This window comes from Rissa tridactyla, chromosome 6 (genome assembly GCF_028500815.1).
Source record: "Rissa tridactyla isolate bRisTri1 chromosome 6, bRisTri1.patW.cur.20221130, whole genome shotgun sequence".
Taxonomy (NCBI): Eukaryota; Metazoa; Chordata; class Aves; order Charadriiformes; family Laridae; genus Rissa; species Rissa tridactyla.
Genome location: NC_071471.1, coordinates 64,238,087 through 64,250,371, shown reverse-complemented (window position 1 = coordinate 64,250,371; position 12,285 = coordinate 64,238,087). Strand labels below are relative to the sequence as shown.

The following is a 12,285-nucleotide window of genomic DNA, read 5'->3' as shown; positions in this document are numbered from 1 at the left end:
ATTCTGAGTAATACTTTCCATTTCAGACAGTACAGTTGGGACTCAGTCTTGCTCTGGCTTACACCCGTGCATTTCTATTGGGGCCCGAAGCTGCCACAAGACACATTGGAAGAGAAAGTTAAACATTTTTAACAGAAGCCAAATGTAGAGCAATAAAACTTTTATTATGACAATGAAATACACAATAAAGCTGACACAAACCTTTCCTGTTACTATCCAACCTCTGCTCAGGGCTGTGGGATAGCTGATCAATTACCAGTACCTGGAATTTTGTCTCCCTGACTATATTGCAAATGATTTGGTCGTTTCTATAGACTCATAATATCCCTAATTTGCATGCAGAGAGGTGTTTCTGCTAGAAGTAATGGGAGTAGAAACAAATAACTTTTGCTTCTTTTCTCTTCAGATGTGCTTTCCCTATGATAGGTATGTGCTGTAGCAAAATGGAGGTGTTTGTAGTTTTTATTTAATGTAGTCATTTGTACGCAAAGTCAGGCTACCTGCTTCATCTGTTTTCCCAAAACATGATTTGGATTTGCTTTCCTTTCATTCTGTTTGCTGGGATTGTGTTCTTTCTTGGATTAAAATAGCCCAGTTCTTGTTGCCTTGTGTGCTCATTGAATGGTTTACACACACTCGTGTTCTTGGAAAGAAAAGCTTAGGCAGTCTGAAACACTTTGTGGCACTGAAACCATGGAGGAAATTTTTCCTTGTCTTCCATGGCAGCCTCAGTGGAAAGAGGTACTAGTTGACGTGAATGGCTTAAACTACTGGGTTATGAAAAGGCTGTATTTAAAATAAGTGATGGTGACTTTTTAGATGAACATAAAACATGAACAGATACATTTTTATCGTGATGAAAAGTGTCTGAGAACACAGATTTATGTACAGCAGAGAATATTATTTTTGTCTGGGTTTAAATCATATCTTTTTTCTTTACAGTGGCCCATCCTCAGGAGCCTCACCACCCCTCTGAAAAGCCGGTCATCCACTGCCATAAATGTGGGGAGCCATGTAAAGGTGAAGTACTCCGTGTTCAGGCCAGACACTTTCACATCAAATGCTTCACCTGCAAAGGTAATACCTTGATATTCGTCTGTTAGAAATGAGTCAATTTGTGCAAATGCACCTTGAACCAATGGTGAGAGGTCACTGCGATCTGCCAGTTACAGGATAGTCAAGTTGCTCAGTATCTGAAGGATTTGTGGGTGGGGAGGGTAAAGAATGGGTGTCGAATGGCTGAATCACACATATACAAGCAGGAAGGTGATCAGCACCACACAGAATAAATTTAATATGCAAACATCTACAATTTAATTGAAAGATTATATGAGACATTTGATTTTGGGCAGGATAGATTTGCCACCACTAGAAGACTCAGAAGAGCATGTTCTGCTCTGAATACTTAAATGCTCGTTCTTTTTCTTTTCTTCTGTTCACTGAGTACAAGCTACAAAATAGATAATTGTACCTGAAAGAGATGAAAAAAATGTTATCTTTCTATTAATATTATTTTCAGTTTTATTTGCTTCTCACAGTTCTACGTAGACAGTCAGTTTCACATATTTCCCGAATAGTGAATTAAGACATTAGACTCTGGCTGCTTTCCTGATTTGTTTATTAGTTTTTCCTGTTTATTTGGGAAACAGTGGAACAACACTAAACATGCAAGATGAAGTGCTCTATGGAGAATCAAAAAAACATAGGAGGAGAAAGTATAGTCCTAGCAGCCACTCAGAAATCCAGCGTAAATAGCTGAGTTGATTTCAATTGTTGTACTGTATGTATTTCCTGTTATTTCCATTATGAGGTGAGCGTATGTTGAGATTGTATAGTGTGATGTGGTGAAAAGAGATTTAGCATAAGAATACTTAGGAAAATTCTGTCTTTTTATAGTTCTTGTTCTAAGTGCTTTTTCAAGAATTTGGATAAATCTGGATTGGTTGGTTGGGGTTTTTTTAGCTGTTAATAGCAACCACTACATTTTATTAGGGATAGTTATGAAAATTAAGCTCCTTTTAATTGACTTGATTGCTGAAAGTAAGTACCTACGTTAAAAAAAAAAAACACAAAAAACCTCCTTGATGGATACTAAGATCCAAGAGAAGCATGCAGGGTGGTCGCTGAGGGCTGCGTCATCCTTACAGAAGGGAAAGGGGCAGGAGACAAGGGATATCTCTAGCAGCCATGCTGACACCATGACCCTTGGAAAAAGAAGCTGGAGCTTTTAAGTTGAGTGGCAAAAAAATTATTCTTTACTTAGTTTTCTTGTGGTTGGATTTTGCCTGTGGGCCTCCCTGCCTCTCTAGGTCTCTACCTCTGTGGGACCTTATCCTCTGAGCCTCCCGCTGCTTCAGGCCACCCTGTGTGAGCCTCCCTCCCTTTCCGGCTCCCCCTCGCTTGATCTCCCATGCTTTTTGGGCTCCCTGACTCTCTGGGCCTTCCTTTCCATGGGCTGGGATTTTCTGGGGCTCCCTCTTTTATGGAGGCCTCCCCTTTTTTGGACCCTCGTTTGTCTGGGGACTCCACATGTGAGCGCCCACTGGCTCCGGGCTTCATTGACTCTCTTGTTTCAGCCTCTGAGGGCTTTGAGTCTCTGTGCCTCCCAGTTTTTTGGAGGGCAGCCAACCATTTTGGGCCACAACTCCCTACAAGCCTCCGTGATGTGAGCCTCCCACTGTTTTATTGGCTTCCCATGGTTTTAGTCATCTTACTCTTTTTGGGCTCTGCTTCCCCTCCCCCGTAGGCCGCACACACGCACTCATGGGTCTTCCACGGTGAAAGTCTCTCCCCTCTCACTGGGTCTCCCCCTCTGTGGGCCGCCATTTTCTGTGCCTCTGCCTTTTGGCCTGGGACTCGTAATCTTAAGGACCTCCACTCTGTGAGTCTCTCCCACTCTCTGGCCCGGCTGCTCACTGGGCCTCCACTCTGAGCCTCGCCCTCAGGTGTAAGTATCTCTATACTTTTACATCTGTATTTATATTTATTTGCCTAAAAGCTGTAAGGGAGCCGCATGGCAGGCAGCTGGCTTCCTGCAGAGCTTTGTCCGTGTCAGGAGAGGCCTCTGGCCGGCCCCAGTTCTGTGAAGGTTCTACGGCTTTGGCCCCCTCAGAGCGAGGACCTGAGGAGCTCTCAGCACCTTCTGCTCATGCTGCTGAGCCCTCTGTGACCACAACAAGGACTCGCTGTGTTTGTGGCTTTTTTTTAAAGAGGGGTTTAATGAAGCATTAAATAATTGTAAAGTCACTCTGTGAAGTCATCACCTTTGAAGATGAGTGTTCTGAATCAGGAGGTAATCCTGACTCCCTCATACAGTTTCTGTTTAATGGACAACAATGCAGAGTTGGCTGAATTAAATAACTCTCTCACCACGGTATGTAGGATGAAAGGTGAAAATATGGAGAAATATATAGGCCAGGGTGAAACAAGGGAAGGGTTGCTCCTTGTGTGCGCCTGCCACATTCCGTCCTAGCATAGCATAGGACAGATACAGTGTCCTATAGGGCTTCAGGCTTGAGGTGAACATGGCAGAGCTGGTGGTGAACACAGAGAAAGGGGTAAATCAGAATAACTGAGTAACTAAAACAGAGTAGCAGAATCTTTACTTCGGAGTTTTTCACTTCCTCTAAACATAAGTTGCCTTTTCTGAAAGTCCCTATCTAGCATGCGTACTGCAGACTCAGACTTCGAAAAGTGCCTCAAGCCCAGTCCCTGAGTTGCACTTAGGTTTTTCCTGTTCTAAATGTGCGTGGATTAGTATAGTAGCGTGATTGCTATAACTCTGTGCTTCTGCTTCCTAAATAGATGGGATATAGCAGAAACTAGGGATATTTGGTTTTGTATCTTACTAAAGGTTTATTTAAAAAGTCACTTGAGTTATTTGCATGCTGAAAAATGAGTGGCTAGAATCTAAGAAATTCTGTGTTTGTTTTACCTGTGTTTTTTAGTTAAATACAGCTGGATAGCTCAAAAAATACTTAACTTTCTCATGGATATTGATGGCTTTCATCTGTGTCAAACTGGAATGGTATCAGGCCATCATGGAAGGCAGAGAGGAGCACTATCTGCACTATTCCTGAAACGCTTGGGCTAACACCTATGCCTTTTTGATTACACTTGCTGCATTTCAAGCAGCGCTTGATGTCATATAATCCCTAAGCAGTTCAAAACCAGCAACGAGTTGTCTGTTTTACTGTTTCTGCCCGTAGTGAGTTAGTGGTCTCAATTTACAGAATACACTGGATTAGGGTATTTCCAGCAGCAGGCCAGCTGAGACTCTGAGTCATGAAGGAGAACAGTAATTCAGGCCAGGTGGCAAACAGGGTGCCTAGGACGTCCTGATAAAGCAAGGTGGCAGATGAAACTGGGCTCTGGAATTGTTCTCCTGCATGAGATTAATCTTGTTGGGTTTTGGGGGTCTAATTTCTTCTTTTGCTAGTTCCTTAGTTACTTACTCATATGCTGCTTGTGTGCTTTGACTGTTCTGTGGCAAGGCTGGGTTTACTAGGATACTTTTGTTTTTTAATTATTTTTCCCCTCCCCTAGGGCAGTATCTGAACTCATTGTGACTTCTGTTCAAGGAGGTATTTCCAAGCTGATGACAGTTTAATATTCTGTAATATTATTGACTTCATGACTGCTTGCATAAAGACAACCAGAGAAAGGAGTGCTATAGAAATATCTCTCTCTGGTAGAAATGAAACTATAATTTTTATCATTAGCTTGTTAAGGGAACATTGACGTTGTGGAAGGTGACTGGTTGTATGTGTTTGCTTATTGTTTAGGAGAGAGGGGTGCCAGTGTGGCTTCTGCCTGTCTGTAGTATCTGCACATCCCAGTTTGAACTGAGAGGGCCCGTGCTGAATCTTAGAGACTTTTCTCTTGCTGTTCATTCAGTCTGTTCCTTATTAGTTGGGTTTGCCAATAAGCAAGTGTCATCTTTTTTGTGCTCATTTGTCCTTCACTGAGAGGAAGGAGAGGAGGGTGTGTGGGTGGTTGCTCCAAGTCCTGTTTTGAATCTTATACCTGAGCTGCAGTGCTTGTTTATTGTTGGTTTTTCATATTTAAGTGAATGCACTTTTTGTTTAAACCGTATAGTTATTTACTTATATTGCATGTTGTCTGACCATATGGTTCATACAAGTGGGACACAGATGTTCAAGTAAGCACTTTTTTCCTCTTAATCTAATGGATTTTTAATTTGACATGACGGCGACTCTACACAAGGTGGAGTTAAACCCCCTCAGTCTATACAGGATGTTGTTAGCCAGAGGAAACAACTCCTGATACTGGGACCAGAATGTACCAGACAACCAAGCCACCTGTAGATGCAGCTTTTTCCTTTTTGTATACTAAAGTTTGGTCTCGAGACTTCAATTCATATGTCTACAGCGTGAAAGACTCGAACAAGTGCATACCTGTCTGACTGCTGTCATACTTGCTGAAAATGTTTAAACTTTCACTGACAGGCTCGGTCTGATAGTCTAGTGAAGGTGTGGAAAAAATCCACTTCCTCATAAAGCTGTCACGCTGTTTGGATAGTAGCAGGGTTTCAGTGTGAACCTGTTCTTATTTTGCTCTGCATGGGATTCCTTTTTTTTTTTTTTGGTTGCCATCCATGCTCTCAACTTTGTATTTACATCAATAAGCGTATTTGATATGATCATAATGCTGCTTCCCTAGGTTATGTCAGAGGCACATAAGCCCTCCGTGATTGCTTGGCATGCGTCAGTGGTGGTTGTTGCCCTGCAGGAACACGGTGACTTAAGCCTTCACGCTGCATCAGCCAGCTCAGGACATCCATATGTGTCACATAATGTGATCAGACAATTGTCTTCCCCTGTAGTTTGGTGCTGCGTCCATCTTTGGAATTCTTCTTAGAACAGGGTAACTGCTTCCTGACAAAGATGGCAAGTAAAACTTTCACCGATTGATGTGTTCCCATACTCCCATGATAAGGTGCAGCTAACTGTTTCTCCCTGCCTGTTGAGAACCAAGTGTATACAGCTGGTTTGTCCTTTCTGCCTGGCAAGGCTGGCTCATTCTATTTGTGGCTCCAGATAAAAGCTGATAAAAAAAACCAGAGCGCTGAAAACGGTGTGGCCTGTCCCCCAGAAGGTGAGCTCTGCCGGCCTCTCGATAGGCAAAGAATCTCAGGCAGGCAGCAGCTGACTCGGAGATGGAGTTAACAGGGGAATGATGGACAGGGGAGGGATAAGAGACGCTTAGGAGTGCAGATCCGGGAGCACTATTCAGAGCAGTTGTCTTTGGCTGTTTTGTAACAAAGTCACTTAGCTTGCTAAGGAATTACACTGTTGTGCGTTACAAGTGCAAGATTAATTGGATTCTGCGTTATTTCCGATTATAATAAATAAGTTTTAATTTCTATTTTACCAGGAGTACACTACTCTTACCACACCAACTTTTTCATGGTTACCAGGCAATGGAAGCAACAGGCTGAGAGGAGGGGAGGGTTAGGTGAGGAGTTTGGAGGGAGAACAGACTGAGCTGGAGCCCTCATTGTTTTACTTTTTGTCTTTAATAGCCATTAACATTAACAAGAATGAATTAGAAGCTTATAAAGAAGTAAAAAGTTTCTATGTACATGAATAACTTTTCTGGAAAAACTAAGACTATTCACTGCAATGTCTTTTACATATGTAAATGTGGGTGGGGTCAGGCCCTAAATTATGATCTGCATGAGCAGAGATTTTAATATCTCAATTTAAATTGTGATCTGATACAAATGATAATTTTCTATTATTGTCAGTTGATTACAGTTCATTTTACCCTATTGCATGTACTAGGAGAGGAAACTTTTGAGGTTAGCAAAATTGCTATAATAAGACTTTATTATTAAGCTTGTGATTCATCTTCTGGGTTAGAGGGAAATGCTGGTTTCAATACAGTGTATTGCATAACAGAACAAGCTTTAAGCTTTCATAGTAACAACCTACAAGTTTACATAGCTTGATTTTGGTACATGTAGAGATAGGTTGCATTATCTTAACAAGGTGATGTATTTCAAATAGTAGACAGTGTTCCTGTTCTTCATGTTGAACATAAATTGGAAAACATAGTTAGCTTCCATATGGTAGCCTAAACTAAAAAAAAAAAATAAACCTCATAAATAAGTAATCTTGCCATGAGAATATGGATGGTGTCCTAAAGTTTTCTAGTCCTCACTATGTGGCATAAATGTCTGTGATTTGATTCAGCTGTGCCAGGTGGAAATGTTTCACTGTGTATGAATGTTTTACATGCTATAACAACATCAGATATCAAAAGGCAATTACTAGCTAATAGTCTTGCTAATTATAAGGCAAAGCCAAGTCTTGGCACACAGGAAGCATTCCACACACCCAGAGTATCCCATGGAGAAGGAACTCTTAGGTTCTGTTAAAACATTGGTATAAATTAGCATAAAACAGTTTCTTAATTGTGGAACAAATGTGCTAACTTTCCACTTTTGAGTTAAATGTCTTTGAAGCTTATTTAGGAAAGCCCACACCAATTTGTACTTCCAGAATCCTTTGTGGTATGTTTAAGTTCCAGGAATGGGTCTGTTTCTTTTATGTGATGACTTTTGCAAGGCTACATCATCTGTAGCTCAATGAGCTTGACAGGGAAGGGGGAGGGCTCCTAAGTTTAGATTTTGGGATGCTCTGTAATCTTTGACTTTGAACTGGATCTTCCTCCCTTGAAGGACTGGGAAGAAGTTAGGGTCATGTAAGCAGACACCGTATCAACAGGCTGGAATGTGTTTTAAATCATTAGTTCTTTGACCTTTGATCTGTCATCAGATTCCTTCAGTGGCGGCAGGAGGAGGCTGCAAACTGTCTGCTGGGAAGTTAGTGCTATTAATAGTTCAGTGTCAGTGGATGGAAAGTTTAAATATGAGGACATTTTTGCAGTAGATCTCCAGTGCACTGTTTTAAAGATTTCTGCATTTCCACAAATACTTCTGAAACAGAGACTGGTCTCTGGACATGGTAATGTATCTGGTGGGTAGAACGTGCTTCTTCCTGACCATTAGGAAGTTGTATGAGGTCCCCTGAAGCTCTGAATCACTGAACCAAAGAGCCGCCTTTACGTAAAAGCTCTCCAGGCTTGTAATTCTCTTTCAGTACACCATGGTTCTGCTTGCCATCTTGTGAACTCCCTTTTTCAGCTTGGTTATTGAAACAGCCTTTAGCATTATCAAGTCTTTTGATTTTTTTGCAAGAGTGTTTGTATTTTCTTTTTCTAAACCTCGGCTTTCATTTAAAGAAGAGGGCATTTCTAGTCATTACAATATAAAACATTGGAAAATATGAACCTGAAATGCTCTAACAGCAGAATACAAATAAAAAGGACAGAAATGTTACAATATCCTGGTTTGGATAGTCAGGACTTCGGGGATCTGACTCAAGATCTTGAAGGATTGCAACTCTGCATCCTTTATCGATGGCAGAAAGTTCCATGGAGGCAATCAGGAAGAGTAAGTTGAGATTTTAAGGGTGAAAATGAGCGAAATACTTGTTGCTGAAGAAACAAGTACACAAACCAAGTGAAAAAGGGGACATGCTGTTAACTGTGTGCACAGGGGGACCTTATGAGGCACAGTGAGAACATGTTTAGGAACAGCAAATCAGGTTTGAGCAATTTAGAAAATCCAGGGAGCGATGGCATTCTGCTGTTCCCAGGAAGCTATGGAGGTTAAAGTTTCTCCCATGACAGGAAATGGGATTCAGATGTGAATTCATGTGTTCAGGTAGCTTGATATGAAAGCAGCCTCAGTTGCAGCTGTGAGAGTAACTGCCCTTTCTATATTCTTATATCTTAGCTGCTGCGTCTTGAAGCCTGTTCTTTTTCTTGCAGTGATTCCTATTGGTATTTCACTTCAGGTGCAGGTAAGGGCCTGGGAAGTTTGCTGTAAGATACCTTGATTTCTTGCAAAACGACCCTAACCCTCCCATAAGCAGCAGGGAGAGGTCTGTCTCTACTTGTTTGCAATAGCAATGCCCTATTTAATTTGGGCCTTTTTTTCCAAATTATTTTTTCTATTTGCATATAAACCCCTGAATTGTTAATTTTTGCTTTAGATGTTGTCAGGAAAAAAAATCCCAAGCAGTTTCATCCCATTCTAAAGTGGATCCTTGTTTTACTCTTGGGGTTTTGATGCTGTTAATGGCAATTGGTTGACACTGATCTTAGTTTAGCTGGGCCTGAGGTCTCTTTCAGTGACCAAATATTTGACAGGAAATGAAATTAATTGCACTACTTGGCTGATATTGATGAATGCTGACAGATGCCACGTCAGATTTTAACAAGCTACTGGATCCCTTTGAAAGTAGAAGGTCAGCAGGATGCTTTGCAGGTGTATGAGTGTGGCAGAACATCCTTACGAGAATTTGGAAAGTTGCTTGGGTTTGTTGTCAATGTATCCTTCATTTGCCTGACTTGTTTCATAACTCTATGGATGAGGTAGATTTTGGTTTTGTTCTATTCTTAATCCTTAGTTTGCTTATTTATAATCTTTTTGGAGAGATCTCTCATCTAGATAGTTACATTTTAACTTTGACATTTTTCCACCGATTGCATTTTCTTCAGGGTTCATTTCCCACAGACCCGTTAATTACTTTGATCTCCACCTAGTGCTTAGTTTAATGTGAAAGGTGTTTTAAATGGTTGAATGATTCTTGACATTGTTTCCATCCTGGTGCACAAAACATTGATATTTCATTTGGGAAGCTGTCACATTGCTACATTATATATGGCTGTTGTTTGCTTGCTGTTGGGCTCAGGTACTAGCTATTGTCAGAGTGCTAGAAAGACTGAAATATATGCATGTCAGGTGCAGGCAGGACAGTCTTCCTGTGCAGTATTGTTTGTATCTCCAGTGTTAAGGAGAAAACCAAAGAAAGCTGACCTCGTAGGACTAAAGGCAGTATCATGGTGTTGATTGGGAAGTTGATAACTTAAAATTCTGAGCTCATTTGAAACTCAGTCATCACTAGTGGTTTCAGCTGAGTGAATGCTTGCATTAAATGCTTAGGAGTTTCATTTAGGTACCCCACTGAGAGTTACTTGTGTCATAATGACAGTGGCATGCATTAGTCATGCAGGCAGGACATTTGGAATGTTTTTCATTCGATAGGTGTTTCAAGGGAAGAGGAGAAGGGCCTGGCTGGAGATGAAAGGATGCTTCTCATGGGCATCCCAGAGCCATTTAGGGGAAGAGGGGAGAAATGCAGTCTCATCTTTTACTCAGGAGGTATTTTAGCTGCTAAACCTTTCTTCCAGCTGGTGACAAGATAAAAAAGCAGATCTTTGATCTGCATGAGGATAGGGAGGGTCTACAGAGAGACTTGGATAGATTGGATTGATGGGCCAACATTAACGGTATGAGCTTCAACAAGGCCAAGTGCCAGGTCCTGCACTTGGGCCACAGCAACCCCATACATCTCTACAGGCTTGGAGTGGCTGGAGAGCTGCCTGGCAGAAAAGGACCTGGGGGTTCTAATTGACAAGCAGCTGAATATGAGCTAGCAGTGTGCCCAGGTGGCCAAGAAAGTCAATGGCATCCTGGCTTGTATTAGAAATAGTGTGACCAGCAGAAGTAGGGAGGTGATTGTCCCCCTCTACTCAACACTGGTGAGGCCACACCTTGAGTACTGTGTCCAGTCTGGGGCACCTCAATACGAGAGAGATATCGAGGTGCTGGAGCGAGTGCAGAGGAGGGCAACGAAGCTGGTGAAGGGCCTGGAGAATAAGTCTTATGAGGAGCGATTGAGGGAGCTGGGACTGTTTAGTTTGAGGAAGAGGAGGCTGAGGGGAGACCTCATCACTCTACAACTGCTTGAAAGGACATTGTAGAGAGGTTGGTGCTGGTCTCTTCTCATAGGTAATTAGCGATAGAACAAGAGGGAATGGCTTCAAGCTGCAACAGGGTAGGTTTAGAGTGTTCATTAGGAAAAAATTCTTCACAGAAAGAGTGGTCAGACACTGGAATAGGCTGCCCAGGGAGGTGGTGGAGTCGCCATCCCTGAATGTGTTTAAGAGTCGTTTAGATGTGGTGTCAAGGGATATGGTGTAGGGGAGAACTCTGTAGAGTGGGGCTGATGGTTGGGCTCAATGATCCCCAAGGGTCTTTTCCAACCTGAATGATTCTACGATTACCTGTGTTTCTTCCATGTATATAAAGCTCTTTTGACTTCCCAGGGTTATTTCTAAAGCCAATCTGTTGAAAAGAGATTCCAGAACCACTGTGAATGCTGGACACAGTTCCAAATAGCTTGGATCAAAATGCGTCTCTCATCAGTGTATGGCAAAAAAAATCTCCAGTGACAGGAGTGTGACAAACAGTTTTCAGGATCACTGTTACAGCTTTTGCAAATAGCTGTATGCAATTTCTTAATGGTGCTTTGTAATCTTTCTGCAGTGGTAGCGCTGCAGCATGGCGTCTGCAGTTTAGCCTTCTCATGTGGTCTTCTGATGATACTTTGATGTACGTTCATTCTTTAAATGACTTAAGGAACCAGAGGTTATGCCATCAAGAAAAGCATTTTATTCTTCTTATCAACAAAGGCAGAGAAAGACTTACTTCATTTGAAATGTGGAAACTTTAAACTTTAATGAGAACACGAACCTTGCTTTCGTCAATACAGGATTTGTTAAGCTCTCTCTCAGGCAAAAAAAAAGAAACAGATTTTTCCTGTATATTTGTTTAGATGTAGATGATAAACTGAAACATTGCCAAATTCCTTTCTTCCTTCAAACAAGAAATCCATTATGTCCTAAGAAATAAATGTTGTATGAATATTTCCCCACTTGAGAACAGCACCATTGTTCTATGAAGCTTAGAAATACAAGAAAGAAATAGAACCCCAACAGGAAATTGAATTTTCACCTTGTTTAATGCATGGTGACGAAGCGGATCATTAAATTTTTGTTAATGAATAGCATTCACTTATGCAAACTGAGAGCCCATGCTCATAGAGTCTGCTTGTGTGGCTTTGTTTCTTCAGCGTTGAAACAATTTTTACTTAGGGCCTGGTTTTTCAACTCTCACTGACAATAACCCTATGGAAATCCTACATAATGCTCAGTAGGATCAAATCCTACTTCTATGCACTTTGAAGAAATCTGATCTCTTCCTTTTCATCATATCCGTTAAACCTTGGAAGTGACTCAAGAATGATCTGAGTCCCTTGGAGATCACGGGCAATTGGATTGCTCTTGAGCAGCTGCCTTTTGTTGTAATAGCCCAGGCTTGCATACGCACAGCCTGTGGCTTTGAGAGCT

The 12,285-nt window shown here is 41.6% G+C and overlaps 1 protein-coding gene across 28 annotated transcripts in view; it reads left to right on the top strand.

The window, feature by feature from the left end:
- ABLIM1 (actin binding LIM protein 1) overlaps positions 1–12,285 on the top strand; it is a 225,983-nt gene that overhangs the window by 112,041 nt on the left and 101,657 nt on the right. For all 28 annotated transcript variants that reach the window (XM_054205884.1, XM_054205885.1, XM_054205886.1 and 25 more), the window contains one exon: positions 943–1,077. Coding sequence is in view for 18 of the 28 variants with exons in the window: in XM_054205880.1 (XP_054061855.1) it covers positions 943–1,077 (135 nt within the window). In the remaining 10 variants the exon portion in view is untranslated. Of the gene's footprint in view, positions 1–942; positions 1,078–12,285 lie in introns of those variants that run through there.